Below are 22,073 nucleotides of genomic sequence, written 5' to 3' on the forward strand. Positions count from 1 at the left end.
TAGCGGAAACAAATACGATGTTTGACGTGATTATATAGAGGATCTTTGTTGGATTCGGTGGAATATCGATTTTAATTCAAATATATGTTTTCTATGATCACGAGTGAATTAAAATCAATATTCCACCAAATCAAAAAAAAAAAATCTTTTTTATTTTATGCTTACAAATGATTACTTTTGTATTTTTGCCATTCCGGATAATTTAATTCCCCGTTGGGCGCCACCATGTATTTTAAAAGGAAGCTCATGCGTATGTTTTTGTTAGCATCTATGCAGAATAGTCGCCCTTGGTAAAATTGCCTGTAATTGGAGGTTACAATGGGGAAACCAAAGATATCCAAAAACAATGAAAATTATCGATATTTTTCACAGTTATTTTCACTGTTTGGAACAGTGAAATATCAGTTTTAAAATATTTATATAATTATGAACATAATAAATTACAAAAAATAGCCGACAACGACCAATTTAGCGTTATAATTTCCGGGTACATTTCACAATATTTTACGTACTCGAGGTACATTTAAGTATGCTTAAGATTATCCGGCGTACATTTAAGTAGTACCCGAGCCGACATTGACCAATCGAGCGGCAGTAACCATTTGTTTCTGTTTATCATACATCAACGTCCCCACTTTAGAAAAAATAAGGACATATAATCACTACGACGCTGCATTTTTAGCGGGAACAAATACGATGTTTGACGAAATTATATAGAGGATCTTTGTTGGATTTGGTTGAATATCGATTTTAATTTAAAAAAAATATTCTATTTTTACGAGTGAATTAAAATCAATATTCCACCAAATCCAAAAAAAAAATCTTTTTTATTTTATGCTTACAAATGATTACTTTTGTATTTTTGCCATTCCGGATAATTTAATTCCCCGTTAGGCGCTACCATGTATTTTAAAAGGAAGCTCATGCGTATGTTTTTGTTAGCATCTATGCAGAATAGTCGCCCTTGGTAAAATTGCCTGTAATTGGAGGTTACAATGGGGAAACCAAAGATATCCAAAAACAATGAAAATTATCGATAATTTTCACAGTTATTTTCACTTTTTGGAACAGTGAAATATCAGTTTTAATTCACTGTAATATCTCTATAAACTATCGGAAAGCATAAAATAAAATCGCGTCTTGAACAAGAAATTTGCAAAATATTTTATTGTTTTGCTGTTTTTGCTGATTACATATTACATTGTTGATATCGAATTGTTTTTAATCTGATTCTTTTTCACAAACAAAAGACTGTATAGCTGATTCCAAGTTATATTAACTACCTCCAAACATTGACTGATACAACAACTTCCTGTTGAGGTGATATATAAAAATATATCAGTCAGGAAAAGACGCACCACGGAAACGCGTTGGATTAACATATTAAACAACATACAGTATACCTCGTATTTAAGAATCATATTTTGGTCTTGTATCTCTAATGTACGCGTTTATACCGTCAAACCATCCCCAGTCGTTTACCCTGCTATTCATCGCGAATTAGGACTTCACTTGATCACACGTGCACTACACTCATAAACTTACTCGCAAGCACAGACACATATAATCAGTGCACACTTTCCAGATGCACGAAGACTAATTCGTCACTAGTAAATAATGTATTTTTCTTCATAATGTCAGAATGATGGACCCAGCCTGTATGTGCAAGGACTCGACTCTATCTATTCCACAGGGGCCTGTTCCAAACGAGACTCATTATTCTTGTTATTTACAAATAGTTGAAGACAAGTATATACACGTATATGCATTGATACTTTTAACGATAATTGTGCAAGATACACAGCCAATTCAATTGTCTGTACATTTATATCTCTTGATATGCATTGAATATAATTTTATGGGAGTTGAAAGGCAATTTAAATAATTGAAATAACACTGATCCATTAATGTTAATTTTTGAATAATATCAAATAAATACACTAAATTATTTCTACATTTTTTGTCAATGTTATCAAATGCGGAGCAGCAATATAAAAGCTAAATCCCTCTTAGACGGTTCAAAACAATGTTGAGACAATCGCTGTAAATTCACAAAGTGTTGCAACGCTTTTCGATACCCTGCATCTGATTTCAAAGCGATTTCTTGCAATACATAAACATTTCTGATACACAAAGTTAGTTAATCGACGTTGAACAAACCTTCGGGAAATATTGGATAAAACGGTGATGCTTACGTTAAACTATCGCTTTGTTTTCTGGAACGCTAGTGAGGTCATTCGCAAATAGTGGTCTACGATTGAAAGCTGGAATATGTCATTCAAACGTGGAGAGAAAGACTGTAGTTGAGGAATTATTTCAGGACCCGGGAATTATTTTTAAAGCTCGGATAACAGTTGGAAACAATGACATAATCATGTGTGTGAATAAGGAAGTGGTAAACAAATATCAATAATTTACGCTATTTTGGTCCGCTATAATGGAGAATTTCCTATATTGGCGACTCGACTGTTTTATAAAAAGCTTAACATTAATGTAACTGGTATATAAGTTTGAATTGCTTACATAACTTAAATTCATAATTTTCTTATCAGCGAAAGATATAGATTTTAAGAGTTTTGTTTTTGTAACAGTTCATCTAGAATGTTTTGATGCGGTAAATGCATCTTCGATTTAGCCACACTTTTGCTTTGGTCCAAATATTCTTTGACCGGGAAATTATCCACGTGTTCTCGAATGTACGAGTCGCAACCACGCGGATCGCGACCTTCTAAGCCGGAAATGCCCTTCCAAAATGTCTTCTGCGAATCCGGAAGTGGATGCTTTTTCAACCGGATTTACTCCAACAACCAGCGCTTGAGCTCATCCGGAAACAGTTCGGTAAAAACCTCTTCTACCTTTTGGAAGTGGCGATGTATGTGCAGCTTGGCGGCCGTGCGCGCGTGAATGACGCCCCGGACGGCGACCCAGACCGTCTGAAAAAGCATTTCTTGGTTGACAACGATGCACGCTCCCAGGCGCTCCGGGTAGTGATTTGAGACTATGTGCTCCACCGCTAATGCTAGCCTCGGATGACATGACGTTATCTTCATACCTGCAGGAAAAATAATTGGTGAATATAAGTGTTCCATCAATTAATTTCAGGTAAAACAGAACACAAGGTATTGTACTGTAAGATAACAACATTTTTTTCTAGGCGAAGCTGTAGAAGCTCATATCAAACGAGATTTCTTTCGAACTTTTATGAATCAAGAAAATTAAATGCCTATGATATTGTGCAAACTTTCTGAATTTTGGGACGCAAAGAGATCGATTGTTTGAATTGACTTGTCAACAGTTGGTCGTATTTTGAACCATTTTAGCAAAGGACTTTACTGTATACACTTTGATACTGGGGATAATTTAAAATACCTTAAGCAATAAAGAAAATATTAAATATGTTTTCATGACTTCTAAACCTCTTCTAAAGAAAATGCTTACTGGCTAAAACATACCCACACATGCTTTTAAATTGTAAAGGTTGTTAAACGCTATTACGGTAAAACAAGTTTTTGTTTTTTGTAAATCATACATGGAACGCGTTTCAAACGCGTTACTATTAATCCACTTTCAAATGATGATTATAAATAAACGTAAAAACATTTTAATCCTGGTTGTTAGCTGTAGTCACGAGTGTTATTTTACTTGGTTAAATGTATTGCAAACATTCTTTTGTTGAATATAATAATTTATATTTACACCTACATTAATGTTTTGCTGATTATTAATTAAATGCATTCAAGCGCAGATCGTCAACAAAGTAATAGCGTTGTCTAAATGCTGTGACATCGGCAACGTTTATACGCAGACACTAAAATATTTTGACAATTTATAGTATGCTAACACAAAATGGCACATATTAAAAAGTATGTGTGCTGGTAAAACACGGTTATCATTCGATCATAATAAATTAAAATAAAAATATTTTTTTAAAGTACAAATTGAATTTTTGGTCATTCATCCATCTTTGCAAACAGCACCGCCCATATTTTTCCAAACAGGTCCCTTTATCATAAACACATAAGCCTTATTCTGGGGGAAAATGCACTAAATGCATGTGCGTAAAGTGTCATCCCAGGCTAGCATGTGCAGTGTAATATGTTTAAAGTATGTCACCATCTTTAAAAGCGTCACTACCTTTTAAATCAATGACCCATAAGAAGCTGTAAGTGCCATGCTTGGAGACACGCACGGCGTTTTCGAGCAGGTATACCTGGTGCTGAATCGCACTCTCGACCGGCTGGTGGTTGGTGCAACACTGTGCCAAACACAAGTAAATCACGGACCGACCAGACTTGTCGAAGCCGACCTGGCGCTGAAATATACATGTATATGAGCCTCACTCTGAGAAAACTGGACTAAATGCATGTGCATTAAACGGTTTCCCATATTATCGGGGAAACACTTTCCGCGTCAATAGAATTTTACGTGAAAGGAAGTCTCTTCAAGGCGGAAAGTTTCGTCCCTGATTAGCCTGTACGGCTGCACAGACGACACTTAACGCATGTGCATTTAAGCCCGTTTTCCCAGAGCAAGTCACGTATACAATTGTTATTACCGGTATGCGTTTTACCATAGTGAAGTGGTCTTGTCAATACGCAATGCTGAATTCTGTATTTGCAGATATTGTTGAAGAGATGTCATACATTTTCGTGGAATCGTTACTGCATTTTTGTAAATTTTACAGTTTAAAACTACATGTGTATGTATGTTATGCGGAAGTTATATTTACATTTTTGTAGATTAAACGGTTTGCATCGCGATATTTATTTGCTAAACGGAAGCCCAACCGATATTAGTTCTCTATTAACAGCTCTAATCATGCCTAGATCGATAATAAGTTAATCGCTACAGCAAACTACTAAACTGTTGAGGTGTTAACGTTATTTAATCTCTCTCCATTCCCAATGCTGTTTACCGGTACCTATTTTAATTTTGTACAACAGGTGTGTTGTGAAATCGTTCCATATAGAGCAAAGCATTATTTATGTTGTTTGAATGTAACTAAACTTTGACTACGTCTTCCTCGGTTACCATGGCATGACCGCCGGGTGTTTTCTGACAGAACGCGCAGACGACATGTTGTGGTTTGGTTTCCCGCCTCAATTGAAGAGTATCCTTTAACTGCTTCTCAGCAACAGACACGTCCCAGTCACGTGCTATCCAGTAGCGGCGTAATCTGCATCCGGACGCAAGAAAACTTTGTAATGCATGTTTTCAGTAAATAAATGAATTTGTTTTTAAACCATATAAATAATAAAGGTTAAGCAAACAAGGCTTTGACAAAAAGTCACGCAATACAGAAGTCCCCCACCGACCGTTTAAAACTTAATTATTACCAAGTTTTTTCCTAGAATATTCAGTACTTTATGAAAAAAGGCAAGTCTTTTAATGTGTATGTGTCTAGTTTATTCAGTTTTTGCGGTCAGACAGTCAGAGAGAAGGATGAAACGGTAAGGCATTGACGGACAGATATATGGGATGCATATGGCTGAATTACATACGAAGTGTTATGACAATATCGTACATATTAACTTACGTTATATAAGTTAATTTATATTTTATTAAATATTTGTTATATATTTTAATGTCTACAAGACCTTTGACCGCTGGTGAAACAAATGTGTCAAGTATAATCCGTGCTTTGCTCCTAATATTAGAATACCACTTTCATCCAAGAATCGTCAGTAAATTTTAAGATATCGCAGATATCCTTTTTGCGAACGGACTAACTTATTTAAATACGGAATTACATACACACGTAATGGATGGAGGATAAGCCTATAGTTCGCTCCGGGTTAACTGGTAATATGTAATTTTGATTCGTTATTAATTACATGTTTAAAACCTCGTATGAGTTCTATTAACAGACTAAGGATACAAATAAGAACGTAATAAAACCTTTGAGATAAATTGTATTACCCGGTAATTATGCTTAAGGCGTCAAGCTATGTTCCGAAAGAAAGCTATGCAAAGATATAGGTTACTGAGGTGTCTGACTTTAACAGATTTGCCAACAAATTCTTATTTTTCATTAAGGTTTACGTTTGATAGTACTTCCAATTAGCTTAGCTCAAGAGTAGACAGTACCAGTTCGTTCACAGGTGAACGAACCTTTTCAAATAAGTTTTAAGCTGTGCTTAAAAGATTCATAGCAGAATCTCACGTTTAATCGGACAGAAAGTCCGGGTCATCAGGATCGTGTTCGTAGCCCTCAAGGCGACCCCAGAGTTCTTTTATCTTCGCAGCGTCTTCACCATCCGACATACTAACTGCGCTGTCAGCTGAAGGAAACAGCATCGTGTTTAAGTAAGTAAATCTCAGTTAACGTGCAAGGAACATACACCAATATATAAAAAATGTACATCATATGTCCCTGAAATAGTATGAGAGTTTCCACACACAAATATATTTCAAAACGCTCTTTAAATCATGATACTAATCATTGTTGCGTGAAAATAATCCCTGATTGAAATAGCTGAGATACTTGAACATTATGGAGCCTCTTATTCTCTGAATAGAATTGTGCAGTTTTTCGAAACCCTATGTCCCGCTCAGTATGTATAGAAATTGATGTCATCTTTCTAATATCTCACGCATGCTATTTTCATTTCAATTTATGATCAGAATTATATAAATTGACCGCCATAAACCAAAATAAAACAAATTTGATCAAAACTTCACTCTTATATTGCAATTGAGCTGTTTAAATGCCATCCCTATTTTTAATTTTTCCGTGTCATTACCGTTACTACTTTGTTGACTTGTGGAAATGTGCTGATTACCTCCCCTAAACAGCACTTCTTTACGTGACGTCATCAGTTTAAACGCGGGTATTTTTTAATGTGGAAAAATGCTGGTTCTATGGCGGACGATTTAGAGGAAATAATCAAAGGTTAGTATGATGGTATTGGACGGGCATCTTTGTAAAGTCATTACCGTATGTCAGTTTTTGTATATTTATTAAAAGATTATGTCGACTTTGACCTTCAAAATGCATTACATGTGTGTGTTTAGATCAGATGAAATAAACATAAGGCGCCATTTTGGTTTATGACGTGGCACATTTGATGAATCTGTTTATAATTTTCATTACCGTTGCGATCATTACCGTGACCTGTTTTTGTGCAGTACAGCGTAACGGTGATGATTGATAGTGTAACGGTAATGATTGATATAATAATAAAGGACATTTTCTATATATAGCTTATATATAAGTTACAAAATAGAATATAAAATATTAATTGCAAAATGTTTTTTAAATAATAACCAATTTGCGAGTGACAGAGTCCTTTTTAAACAAACACAAAGCAATTTTATGCAGACGATCATAAATGAGGTGTGCTCTGTGAAAAGGGGGTTTAATGCATATAAGACTGAACAGGCTAATCCCGAACGACATTGTCCGGCTTAAGTGGATTTTTGCTAACAAGAGACTTATTCGAAACGAAAAATATAAAAGCGGAGAGTGTCGTCCACGATTAGCTTGTGCGAACTGCATAGGCTAATCTGGCACCACCATTTACGAACATGCAATTAACCACTTTTCACAGAGCATGGCTCATTAATGATTTAACAAAACAAAACAAACTCATGTTGTGAATTTGATTAACACAAGATAAATATAAACCGCAAATGCAATGAAGTTGATGACTCAATGACAGTATTCAAATAGCACTTGTTTCTAAATCTGTTTACTTTTTTTTTACTACTTCAAGACGTTCTGATGTACATTGACTCTAAAAGACATTTTTATAACCATTTAACTTACACATAGTAATATGAGACATTTTCAAAAACAACTGTTAATGAAACAAATTGAGAACAAAGTTGTTGAAAAAATACTTAAAAAGTTTCATTTGACGTGCTAGTAACTTGAATAATTCCATCTTTGTTTGTGTTTAGCAGCTCAAAAATAGTACATTTTATAGGCATTTACAAAGATGGCTATATCAGCAAAGGAAAGAATGGCAAGATGGCGGACTAAACAAAGGGCAGATAGAGCAAGCCACAAGCTTTACAAGCAGAGAGAAAGAGAGCGAAATCAATAAAGAAAAGAGACAGGCCAGTTCAAATCCGTTGAAAATATGACGCCAAGAGAAAAACGCCAAGTAAGAAAGAGATGGCGCCAAAACTCCAGAGAATACAGAGAAAGAAAGAAGACATCTGCACACATCCTAACACCCCCAACATCTCCTAATACCAATGAAGAGAATCCAAATCCTATACCCGAAGATAACCGACGCTCCCTGTCAATGAGAAGAAGTCTGGCCAGGAAACGGAAGAATCAGAAGGCTAAATGTTACCGACAAAATTCAAAGCTAGTTATTAAATTAAAATGTCAGCAACGTCTTACCGAAAGATACAAGAAAAGATATCTAACCGTCTAAAGAGAAAAGTAAATGATGTAAACAATGATGGCAATCAACATTAGGCGCAGATACACTACCGCTAAATCAAATACAGAGAGGCGTTTTATTGCAAGTTTAGTAGCCAGAAAACGCATATTAAAGCAATATGGTCTAAGCAATATGGTCTAATCACATTTGTTAAGTCAACGCTTTCCATGTCAAGGAGACATCTACAAAAGAAACCACTGAGAAAACCAAATGTCAAGAGTTTGCAAATGAAGTCAGAAGTAATATCCTTTTATGAAAGAGATGACGTATCACAGCTTACAGCCGACAAGAAGTCAACAATAACAAGGAACAGAGACAAAATACAAATTCGCCTCTTAAGTGACGATCTAAAAAATCTACACTTAAAATACATAAGTGAAAAGAACACAATATCATACACATTGTTCTGTCAGCTTCGCCCATTTTGGGTCATTAAACCGAGAGAGAAAGACCGCAAAACCTGTCTGTGCAGGATCCATGACAATATTCGTCAAAAACTGCATGCTGCTCATACAGTTGGAATGGTAAGAACAAAGGATGTCAACACTTTGGTCACAGAGATTGTTTGTGATGAAACAAACAAGTCGTGTATGTACAGAGAATGCACACAATGCAAAGATAAGGTGTCAACCTTTGACTACAACAATGATAATGGCGAACAGGTAAAATGGTTTGAGTGGAAGACTAGAAGGGAAGAAATAGTGGACAGGGGAAATTATAGATCTAGGACTGTAACAAAGACTGTAAAGGACCAAGATCAAGGTACAAGAGAAGTGTTGGCATCTGAAATAAATGCTGAAATGCAGAAAGCATGTAGGCACATATTTAACATTAGGAATAAATATAAAACACTAAAATATTTAAGATCGAATTTGACACATGAAGAAATAATGGTTCACATTGATTTCTCTGAAAATTATGCATGCAAGTACTCAGACGAGATCCAGTCAATGCATTTTGGAGGCTCCAGAAATCAGCTTTCTCTCCATACGGTCGTTGTTTATCTTCGAGATGAAGTGATCCAAATTTGCACTGTGTCCGATTTTCTGTGGCACGATCCCGCGGGTATTTGGGCTCATCTCACACCCATTTTGAAATACGTCAAAGAAAATAGGAATCTCACAAGCATTCATTTTATAAGTGATGGGCCAACTACCCAATACCGCAATAAAAATAACATTTACTTGTGGGTACATAAGATCGCTGAGTACGGCTTCAAGAAATCTACTTGGAATTTCCTAGAAGCAGCACATGGGAAAGGTGCCGCTGATGGCGTCGGCGCTGCTGTTCAACGTGCAGCCGACCAACAGGTCATATTGAAAAAGAATGACATAACGTGTGCTAAGGACTTCTTTCAGCTTTTCTCTGGAGGTACATCTACATCCACAGTGAAAATGTTTCTGGTTGAAGAGAATGAACTCAAGAAAGTTGATGCAAAATTACCTAGTGACCTTCGTCCTATTCCAAGCACAATGAAAATCCACCAGGTATACGAGTGTATTTTAAACCAATTAATCTTTTTGTAAATGCTCGACTCGTGTTACAGTTTAAATTATTATTAGAATAATAAATACGATAACAAATAATAATAATAATCATAACAATCATAATCATAGTAATAATAATCATATTGATAAGGTATATAATTATAATGTATATCTAATTAAAATATATTGAATAACAATATTTATAATATTTACGATAATAATAACAAGTAATCATTATTATAATGTAATTAAAATTCATATTATAATTAAAAAATAAAATGATGAATAATAATCTTAAAAATCTTTCACACATTTTTTAACATTTCAGATGATCATTGAGGGTCCGGATTCATTCGCTACGAGAGTGGTGTCATGTTTCTGTAAGCATCCAACAAAGTTACTGTGCGACTGTTATCAGCCAGATACTCACCAGTTCCCCCGAGAAAGGTTGGTTCCGTATTATTAGAATATAATAATCATATAAACATTTCTTAATTTACGACAATTAACTGACGGTATTGGATCTATGACAATGTTAGGCGATTATAAACTGCAATTTTAATATAAACCCATTACTGGAAGGGGGCTGCAAAACCTGTCAAATAATATTTGCTTTCCGAATTAAAGCTTAGTTAAATGCAACCGTTTCAAAAGATGATAACTTTAAATCTGATTTTCTGATTTCAGTTGCCAGCAGACAATGAAGGAGAGCAATTGAAACAAGCTACTGAAGAGACGTCTAAGGTAAAGACGTCTATGGTAGAAAAGGCAAGTTCCATTCAAAATTCTTATTACATGTGTGTGGCCTTTCTAAAACCATGCGCTGTTTACTAATACAAATTAAGTTTGAAGCACTTTTGTAAAAAGTATAACCTGTTTTAATGTGTAGCATACATTTGTAATTACTTTCCTAGGACGTCAATTTTGCATGTCAATTACAATCAATATGCCATTTATTTGAGATTGTTTTACCATTTATTTTCAGGAGAAAAAAATGCATGTGTAGAGGAATCTCTCGTTGGAGGATATGTGGTCGTAAACTATGATGGTATGCCATACCCTGGTGTTGTGCAAGCTGTCGCTGAAAATGATCTTGAAGTACAGGTTAGGCAATCTTTTTTTAAATAATAGAGGTTTATTTTGTGAATGAAAAATACACTCATTTAAATCCCTAAAATATATATTGACTTCAACTTTATAATGTCAATGACATTTACTACATACTATATAATGTTATTGTATGACAATAACTTCATAGTAGATCACCTTACACTTACGACCAAATCAAATTATCTCCAAAATTTGTAAAACTTGACCATTACTGCTATTATCGCAAAATTATCAGTATTCTTGACAGATCTAAAATCTAAATAAGAGAAATTCCATGCGTCTCCATTTTCATCAATCTGTTCTATAATAAATATGATATCGTTAATCTCAGGTTATGCACAGAATCGGCAGAAATCGCTTCTTCTTGCCGAGGATGGAAGATGTGCTGTGGTATAGCCAGGACAAAATTATAACACTGCTCCAAAAAGAACCAGAGCAAGTTACGTCAAGACACCGACAGATACCACCTCATCTGTGGATGGTAATTGAACAAGAACTCGGCCTTTAAATGGCATTAAAACAAAACTAACACTTTTGAGCAACCAATACTATACAACACAAATATCATATGTGTTGGGTATAAACGAAATTAGAAATGTTACATGGACGTTTGTGTGATATTGGTCTTGTCAACCCTTGAAAACAGAATATCAAATTCGGCATCGTCTCATGTGGCATGTGGCATTTTGTTTTTAGGGTTATCAAGATCAGTGTCAAACATGCTGCCAAGTAATATGAATAAGCGAATTAATATGTTTATAATGTTAGCAGATGTGTTGTGTTTTACATAAATTGTTTCCAGTTTGTGTTACATGATGCCATGTAATATGAAGAAGCGAATTAATATGTTTATAATGTTAGCAAATGTGTTGTGTTTTACATAAATTGTTTCTAGTTTGTGTTACATGATGTTATCACTACCGTTACCAAATTGAAAATACCGTTACGATTTATCATTACCGTAACAGCAAAGTTTAAGTGATTTCTAAGAATAAGGCTCTTATTCTAGTTTTGTAATCAGTGACATCAGTAAATAATAGGTTGAATATTATGTGTATGTGCAAGAGCCGTCTCAAATGTTTCGCTTGATAAATGGCAATGAAAAAGTAAAAGTGCGCATTTTTGTAGTATTTGGAAATTCTTGCGTATATGTATAAGTCTTGGGTACATTATTCATAACATGTTTTCAAAAGCGGCTGTATTTAAAACATGAAAATGAAATTTCTTCATAAAATCGATAATTTTGTAGCACTAGCTATTATTTGTTAAATAAAGCATGTTTTATTATTTGTAACGGTAGTGATGTTTTTTCTTGACAGATGTTCAATAAAATGATATGATTTTCATATTTTTTGTGATCAATTCGCCCAATACCTAAAAGGCCATGCGATTAATATATTTCAATCATATAAACCCTTCTAAACGTTTATTGCAAGCTATGTATTAATACGTATCAAGTGGTTTTTCTCGTACGTTTTTTATGTATTGACTGCCCGGGGGTGTATGTTCATTTATAAGTTATAAAGCTTTAGTTGAATCTGCAAATTACTTAAGCAGCAACACATGACTCCCCATGTTTGAAAATACATATATTTGAAATTCATTGAAAAATATTACGCACATATGTCAATATGATGAAATGTAAAATAGAAGAGAAATACATTTATTTATCTTCATATTTACTGATTTATTTCCCTTTGATGTTCACGTATGAATCAAAGCTTCATCGGTTATTAATTCGAGGCTACTTACTCAAGACAACATGCGATTGCACAATCTGTTTAACACTTTTCCCAAGTAAATATGGACTGAACTAAAACTTAGTTTATACGTTTATACTATGGATGTATAAACCTCATTCATTCTTCTTCAATTTATCAATAAATAGAGATGTGATGAAATAAACATATTCAAAATGTCATACTCATTTTTACCGATTCGTATCACTGGCACTACCATACTAGATAACTAATTTAGTTGACGTCATCAAATCAATATTATATAAATGCAATAAAGAGGCAATTGAGTTTATGCTTGGCATGTTTCAAAAAGTTGTGTTCCTTTAAGTAGTATTATGAAAGTTGCATATATTTAATATATAGAAAGTGCTAAATTGTGTACTTTAAAATTCTATTTAAAGTATGATTTCCTTTAATTCAAGGCAAAATAACATAAGAGCCAACTGTGCCATCTGTTGTGAAAACAACACATGCTATACAGATGAAGTAGTCTAATAAATGATATTTGTTAAATATGCACATTTAAATATCATCGTTCTGTTGTAAAAACAGCATATGTTGATACATTCGGAAACCATATCATTAGATCGTTCAGTTGTATGTTATTTTATCGCTTAGCGACATCTGGGACTACTATTCAAATGATGACACTTGTTAATTCACAATGGAGTTTGGATGGTACAATTTGATACAAGACAGAAAGTGTGCAAAACAAAATATTTGTTGTTGGTTTTTGCTACATGATACAAATTGGTATTTAAACGAAATTTTATTTACGCATATTTTCTCCTTCAACAGTAGAAGTTATTTAATTTAAAAAAAAATGTTGTAAAGCATGCAACATATTAGGTAAAAGAAGTAGTGGTGATAATTCGTCATCCTGACACAGAGATATTGCATGGCCTGGGCTGGCAGTTTTAATAACGTATAGGGGCGGTCTCCGTAAATGTTAGATACGGCTTAATATATATAATCATGACATTTAGTCCATATTACAGTAATAATATTGATTTCAAAGCCGAATGTCTTTTTCAAACATTTTTGTTTTGTTTTTGGCTAATTCACATGTTTATGATTCGTTTCAAATACAAATGTAATAATAAGCCTCAGAAACAATTACTTGTCGTTTTTTTTTACTTGTTAAGTTTCACAATGCGCAAGAAATTCAGTATTAAATGTTTGGATTACAATCTATTCACATATTTCTAGTAATATAGGCAGCAGCTATAGCAAGAACAGCAGCAGCTACAGCAAGAACAGCAGCAGCAGCAAGAATAAGACAAAAGTGTCGAACAAACACCCACATAGCGTGATATGACGCTATTTCTAAGATCATGGTGATAAATGCAAAGGCAGCAGTGGCTCTTATGTATGAAATTGCAATATATCCGAAATCACGAGTGTACATCTTTCAAAAGAACAGAAGACATGTAGACTTACATTCTATGCATAAGTATATACCAAAATTGTATTTTAAATATTAGCATGCTCGTATCCTAAGACTGTGTTGATTTATGCTATTGGTCATATGTGTATAATCGAACTTGTAAATAAGTTCGATGTTAAAGCAAAAATAGTGTTCACTTGTTAATTTATGAACGTTTACAATTCATTGCAAACACTTAAGACTTAATATAAACATGTACAAAGCACGAATACTTACTTCTTTCTATCTTTATATTCGCTAAAATGTAGCACTCACACAACACTCCCTTTAAACTATTCTTGACCGCTCTCTCCAATATTATTTTCAGAACATATCTCATTTGGTATTGAACTTTTATAAGTTAATGTTCACTATAATAGCTTGTAACACTAAAATAAAATGCGTTAGTTTATGCAGTCTTATGAATTTTTTGGGTAGTTGCCAAACAAAGTAAATCGATCTAAAAGCGACATGTGATGAAACAACCACTGATCTCAAGTATAAAAAAGCAAATAATATAATATGAACTTACACGCGTTTTAGATTCCACAATGCCTCTAAATCACTTCGAAAGATATGTTTACACAAAGCACCAACTCCTTCCTATTTATTCCTTCAGTGGGACTAACAGCATCCGATTGTTCAATGTCACTGCTTAAAAGCGACAATATTAGTTGAGTTACGTCATACTATGTATATTCTGCAATTACCGATACGCTATTGTTTGTCATTCTACTGCAAAATTCTGATTTAGTGTATGTTTAGTGTATGTTAATTGAACACCAAGTCTGTCTGGGCCGTTTGCCTTCTATAAATCGATTAACACGCGTCACTACAGCAGCGTTTAGGTTCTGTTTGTGGCACATGAAGATTAATTATACGCTTTTGCTGTCTGGGTTATAACTTGGGATGACACAACGGATAATTTAGATCAATTTCTTGTCCAATGTTCACACACATTAGTAATTCTCCTGCAGATATTAAATTGGCTGTAATTGGACAAAAACATTACATGGCTACTGTACAATGTTACAAAATATTACACATATGAGGCTTTTCGTTTACACAACGGTACGGCAGTAACGCTCGATTGGTCATTGTCGGTTCGGCTATTGCTTAAATGTACCCCGGGTACACTAAAGTATGCTTAAATGTACCCCTGGTACGTAAAATATACTAACACGTACCCGGCTAATTTAGACTGTACCTGAGGTTATTTCCGCCCAACATCCGGTGTCGTAAAACGCGCGACGGAACACAATTCTGTTTGATATAAACCTGCCTCACCGTGCTTTTTTGAGTAGGAGTTTTGATACTAAAGAGTTCATTTAACAAAATATTTACATAATTATGAACATCATTAATTACAAAAAATAGCCGACAACGACCATTTTAGCGTTATAATTTCCGGGTACATTTCACAATATTTTACGTACTCGAGGTACATTTAAGTATGCTTAAGATTATCCGGGGTACATTTAAGTAGTACCCGAGCCGACATTGACCAATCGAGCGGCAGTAACCATTTGTTTCTGTTTATCATACATAAACGTCCCAACTTTAAAAGAAATAAGGACATATAATCACTACGACGCTGCATTTTTAGCGGGATCAAATACGATGTTTGACGTAATTATATAGAGGATTTTTGTTGGATTTGGTGGAATATCGATTTTAATTTAAATTAATTGTTTCTATTTTTACGAGTGAATTAAAATCAATATTCCACCAAATCCAACAAATTTTCTTTTTTATTTTATGCTTACAAATGATTACTTTTGTATATTTGTCATTCCGGATAATTTAATTCCCCGTTGGGCGCCCCCATGTATTTTTAAAAGGAAGCTCATCCGTATGTTTTTGTTAACATCAATGCAGAGTAGTCGCCCTTGGTAAAATTGCCTGTGATTGGGGGTTACAATGGGGAAACCAAAGATATCTAAAAACAATGAAAATTATCGATAATTTTCACTGTTATTTTCACTGTTTGGAACTGTGAAATATCAGTTTTAATTCACTGAAATATCTCTATAAACTATCGGAAAGCATAAAATAAAATCACGTCTTATACACTAGATTTGTAAAACATTTTATTGTTTTGCTTTTTTGCTTTTTTTGCTGATTACATATTACGTATTGATATCGAATTGTTTTAAATCTGATTCTATTTTACAAACAAACGACTGTATAACTGATTTCAAGAAATATGAACTACCTTCAAACGTTGACTGATACAACAACTTCATGTTGAGGTGATATATAAAAATATATCAGTCAGGAAAAGACGCACCACGGAAACGCGTTGGATTCCAATATTACAAACACAGTAAACCTCGTATTTTAGAATAATATTTTGGTCTTGTATCTCTTATGTACGTGTTTATACCGTCAAACCATCCCCAGTCGCTTGCCCTGCTATTCATCGCGAATTAGGTCTTCACTTAATCACACGTTCACTACAACTAACTCGCAATCACAGACATATGTAATCATAACACACTTTCCAGATGCACGAAGACTTACTCGTCACTGAGGCACAAGAAAGAGATTGGCACTAATACTTCATTTAAATACTGTGTGGTAAGTTGATCTCGCACTAATAAGACTTATATTTCACAACCTATATAATATGTTACCAATCTCGTGATTTCAACACTCCAAATGCCCTTTCTACTACCCACCCTCTACATAGATGGTCATTGTAGGCCTGTTCCGCAGCATGGGAGGGATGAGGTTAAGGGGTCATCAGGTTAGTCCTTAACGGATACCCACTATCTCCCAGCAGATTACCCTCATCATTGGTGCTCAGATATTGCTGTAAATTGAAATATTTTATTGGGCAGTTGCTTTGTCTTTGATAAAACAGCAGTCCACAGTTAATATTGTTAGATAAAGGTAGGAAAGCATCTCAATAAGTTTCACAAAACTAGCTTAAGTATTATCAAATCACTATATTTTAGTTAATACCTAGATGAAAGACAATATTTAGAGATAATACTGATAGCTGCATTGGCTAACACATAAAAGAACAAAAGCTTGATCACACAGTGCTAATGGTGCTTATTGTGGTAGTTAATGATTTTTGCACATGTACGTAACTAATTATTATTAGATGTCAAAGATGATAAGCATTACGCTTATTTCAACCTTTAATGGTATTTATCTGCTTTTATACCAAATTTAATGATAAGGTAATGAATCATAATACTGTATTTACATTTACCTCATTCTGGCGTCAGCAACAGCCTGCACATTAATGGCATGGAATCCTCAGTAAACATCTCCCTTGGCAATATGCAATATGCCAAAATCTATAAAAAAAAATAAAAGTTATTCATTTACATGAGAGTGCTCATTATTTCATGTTCACATTACCAACACAAAAGGGAGGAATGCAGAAAAGGAGTAAATAAATAAAAAAAGCCCCATCAATATGCACGAAATAATTTTTTTTGATGGGGGGTGCATATTTATAGCACTGCAGAATTGAATTTGACAAATAAATAAATTGTAATCAAATGAAAACAATATAGAAATAATTAAGGTAATTGTTCTGCAATTATTAAAAACATAAGGTACAATCTACTTTACTCACGCTCGATTGGTTATTCACAGCTTTATACTTGCATGTAACTCGGGTAAGGTTAATATACTTAAACGTAACCGGTCCTTTTTAGACTGTACCCGAGTTGTATTCCTGTCCAAAATTCGATGTGGTACAGTGCACTACAGATAAATGTAAAGCGATATTGTTTATCTAAATAAAACAAACCTTTTGAAAAAACTGCATCAACATGCTTTTTGAGTATAAATTTTGATGATATAAAGACTATTTGAGAAAAAAATTGACATTAATGTGAACATAATTATAAAAAAATAAGCCTACAACAACCCATTTAGCATTAAATTTCCGGCTATGTTAAAGTATATTAACTGTAACAGGGTTAGCTCTACATGTAAGTATACTTAAAGAGTACGCGGGGTACATGTAAGTAGTATCCGAGCGTACAATGACCAATCGAACAACATTGTAATCAAATGAGAACAATATAGAAACAATGATGGTGATTTTTCTACAATTATTAAATACATAAGGTATCGTATCGAAGGGTATTACCGGTGTAAGGGTAATTCCGGTGTATTCCGAATATCAAATATGTCACACGTGCCATGACGTCACTATCGTGCTTTGCATTCGCACTGTGTGTATTTCAGTTACCGGCATCTGTCAAACCGAAAATTAATAAGAAAATGAGCTTTTTGAGGGTAATTATACGATTTTTATGACACACCAGCTAAAATTTTATAATAAAAACCAACCTTGCATTGAAACTAACTCATTGTATATCATTTTTCTCAAGTTTCACATGCTGCTGTCAAGGACGCTGATGTTTACAAATACCAACCGGTGTAATGGTAGATTTCTCCTCTAAAATGTGTACGATAGTACTCGCCCAAACTTCCAGCTTGTTGTTTAATTCAAAATAACACAAATGAAATATATATTTATTTATTTTTTAACAATAACATGCAGAGATTTACAGGTTTAAAGAAAAAATATTTTTTTAATACAGCTTCAACTTTCTGGGAGTAAGAGAAAGGGTCAATATGACCCTGGTCTCATTGCTGAGGCATATGGTGCTGTGAAGAACAAAGGCATGTCTGTGTACCGGGCAGCACGTCTCTATGGCATTCCAGAGAGTACTCTTCGTGACCGTACACTTGGACTACAGCCAATCCCCTGCTCATCAGAACCCCTACCAAGACCTGGGCCCCAAACTTTGTTTTCTGTAGCTGAAGAGGAGCAGTTTGTTTGTCATGTCAAGTACATGGCTGAGATAGGTTACGGCTACTCCAGGAGTGAATGTGTGTGTTTAGCCACTGATTTCGCCATCAGCCTTGGGAAGAAGAAACATTCTGAACAATGTCTTTCAGCTGATTGGTTCAGTGGTTTGAAAAAGAGATGGCCAGACATTCATGTTGCAAAACTGCAAAAGTGGTCTCTAGCCAGGGCTAAGGCCTCTTCTCCTGAGGTACTTCAACACTATTTTTCAGACCTGAAAAATATCATGGAAAAATGTCACCTGACAAATAGGCCCGACTTGATCTGGAACATTGATGAAACCGGATTATTGCTCGAGCACAGTCCAACAAACATTGTTTGCCAAAAATGATATACTCCTCAGTCTGTCACCTCTCCTCGTGGCAACACTGTCACCATTCTTGCAGCTGGCAATGCCACTGGGTCCAGGCTCCCCCATTCTACATCTTCTCTGGCAAAAGGTGGATGGACAGTTTGTTACTAGACACTACTCCTGGCTCAGCTGGCACATTAACTCAATCTGGCTGGTCAAATTCAACTGTCTTCTTGGAATTTCTTGAAACCCATTTTCGAAAGCATGCCCCTGTTGGCAAGGAGACCATGCTTATTCTTTTTGATGGTCACAAGTCCCATGTTAATCTCACCCTCACTAAATGGGGAGACGCTAACACGGTTAAATTCTTTGTTCTTCCACCACATACTTCCCATCTGACACAGCCTTTGGATGTTGCTTGTTTCGGACCTTTGAAGAAAGCCTATCACTCTGAATGTAAGTCATTTCTTAGACAAAATCCTGGTCTGAACATTGTTCGTTACAACATTGGATCACTTTCTTCCAAAGCATACAACAAGGCCATGACTCCAGAAAATCTTATTTCTTCTTTCCGTAAAACAGGCATCTACCCATTGAATCCCAGTGTCATTCCAGTTGTCAAAACGGCTCCGTCTAAAATTTACTCTGCTAATGAGTGTCTGCATCCTGTTGCTTCCAGCCCTTCCTGTTCTTTTCTTGAAAGCAGAAAAATAAAAACAGCCACATCTAATCCTAGAAAACGAAAAGCTCCAGAAACAATTGTTGGTGACCTTTCAAAATACTCAAATAAACTGAGTGAGCTTCCAAATGTCTCGGTACAATCCACACATAATCAGCCTGCACCAGAACCCTCAACTTCAAGTTCAATGATTATTCCAACTGATGAAGACTCAGATGAACATGAAGAAAATGATCTCTGCATATGCAAACAATTCCAACCAGAGTCACTACATTTGGACTATGTGTTAGACATTGTTCAGTGGGCTGAGTGTTCCGAATGCCAACACTGGGTGCATCTTAAATATTGCACCAAAGTCAAATGTGTGAGAAGAGGAGCAGATTTCAAATGCCCACACTGCGACCCTTCAACCTTCATTGTAGAATCATAACTGAAAAAAACAACAACATCTAATCAAAATTGTTACATGTTATTCATGATCAAATTATTTTCATTTAATGTTTAAATCTTTGATATTTCATTAAAAAATGACATACCTCTTATAAGACTTTCAAATTCTGCATTTAAGATGGGCATATCTTCTTTTGACACTTTATATCAGGAGTGAAAATGAATGTGTGACATAAAATAATAGAAGTTTTGACCAGTACTTGTTTATGACTATTTTGTGGAGGTGAAATACACAGTGCACCGGTAATACCCACTTCCTGTAAAATATAGGTCAGCTTATAGTGGCTTGAAAAAACACGACAAATATACTGTATGCTGAGTAAATTCTGTGAAATTTTCATTGAAAAATGTAGAAAAGACATCCACCTACCGGATTGACACGCATATGCAGGTATGTACAAGTTATTTTGAATAATAATACTGTTCTAAATGTTAATACACAGGTAATACCCTTCACCATGATACCATCAGCATCTACTAAACTCACCAATACAATAAACTTGTTTAAAAATAGCAAACACAAACAGTATCATGATGTCATATTCATTTTCATGATCATGATGTTATAATCAACAATTTCGAGGTAAAGTATTGTTCAATCACAACATTTAGAAGTAGAACAACTACACGTTCAACATTAGCGGGTGGGGTAAATCAGTCTGCACATAATGTCATCGATAAGTACACGTCAACACAAAATAGAATGAGTTTAACATAGTCATTTGTAAAGAAACACAACAATAAATGATTAAACTAATACCGGTAATCATCGAATGCTTTTATTAAGAAAAGATACAACAATGACTTATTCTTCAACCATTTTGCAAAATCCAAGTTGTCAAATGCTAAGTAAACAAAGGGCAACTACTCTAAAAATTTTGGGTTAAATTCTACTTATTTGCTATTTGAAAATAAATACAATTTTATAATTATACTTGTTTAAATCAATGATTTCTTCGCCTTATTTACATACCTAAGCAACGGAATGAAAGGGATGAGCTCGCCGGCAAGTTGGTGCTATGTCTTCTCCGATCAAAACCAACAATCGCTCTATTCCGCCCTTACTTAGACGATGTATCGAAGCAATGTTCTCATCTCTTAGGTTTTCGAGAACAATCCTCTCCCTAAAAAGCCTTGACATTGGTAAATTTTCGTCTCCTGTCATCGTGGATGACAAAAAAGACCGCCATTACGTTAATTGACGGGTGCCCTTACCCAGTCGTATATTTATGTATGAAATTTATGTAATTTTAATTTTCGATTTGCTTGATGAAACGCGATTTCATTGAAACATCGTAATTTATGTAAATCGTAATATACAACTAGTCGTAAATCGTTGATGAAACGGCTCCCTGGTACATACATAATGTATTTGTTCTTCATGCAAGAATGATGAACCTTGTCTGCAAATGCTAGGGCTCGACACTATCTTCATAATCCACCGGGGCCTGCTCCAAACTAGACTCATTATCCTTCTTAATAACAAATAGTTGAAGACAAGTATGTACATTTATATGCATTTATAATATTAACGATAATTGTGCAAGATACAAAACCAATTCAACATGTCTGTATATTTAAATCTCTTGATATGCATTTCATGTAATTCGACGTCACTACGGAGGTTTACACGTACACGTTGTAATTCGAA

At 34.7% G+C, this 22,073-nt stretch overlaps 1 protein-coding gene and 1 long non-coding RNA gene across 2 annotated transcripts; both read right to left on the minus strand.

Annotated features, from left to right (window-relative positions):
- Positions 1-2,795: 2,795 nt before the first annotated feature.
- On the minus strand, positions 2,796-6,264 carry LOC127840491 (uncharacterized). Its single transcript, XM_052368909.1, has 4 exons — positions 6,176-6,264; positions 5,032-5,176; positions 4,135-4,312; positions 2,796-3,052 (listed from the first exon to the last, which is right to left on the minus strand). The coding sequence occupies exons 1-4, from the start codon at positions 6,262-6,264 to the stop codon at positions 2,796-2,798; spliced, it is 669 nt and encodes a 222-aa protein (XP_052224869.1).
- A 10,440-nt stretch (positions 6,265-16,704) lies between these two features.
- LOC127840936 (uncharacterized) lies at positions 16,705-21,268 on the minus strand. Its single transcript, XR_008030640.1, has 3 exons — positions 21,183-21,268; positions 17,382-17,469; positions 16,705-16,973 (listed from the first exon to the last, which is right to left on the minus strand). It is a non-coding gene; the product is annotated as an uncharacterized LOC127840936 (long non-coding RNA).
- Between the last annotated feature and the right edge of the window lie 805 nt (positions 21,269-22,073).

This window comes from Dreissena polymorpha, chromosome 8 (assembly GCF_020536995.1).
Source record: "Dreissena polymorpha isolate Duluth1 chromosome 8, UMN_Dpol_1.0, whole genome shotgun sequence".
Classification (NCBI taxonomy): Eukaryota; Metazoa; Mollusca; class Bivalvia; order Myida; family Dreissenidae; genus Dreissena; species Dreissena polymorpha.

Bases quoted from the DNA above. Each gene is read 5' to 3' on its own strand.
- LOC127840491 (XM_052368909.1), bottom strand. From the start codon at position 6,264: ATGTCGGATGGTGAAGACGCTGCGAAGATAAAAGAACTCTGGGGTCGC. The intron at 5,177-6,175 runs GTCCGATTAAAC...GTCCGGATGCAG, and splicing joins CCTGATGACCCGGACTTTCT to ATTACGCCGCTACTGGATAG. The intron at 3,053-4,134 runs GTAGTGACGCTT...TTTTTCCTGCAG, and splicing joins ATGGGTCATTGATTTAAAAG to GTATGAAGATAACGTCATGT.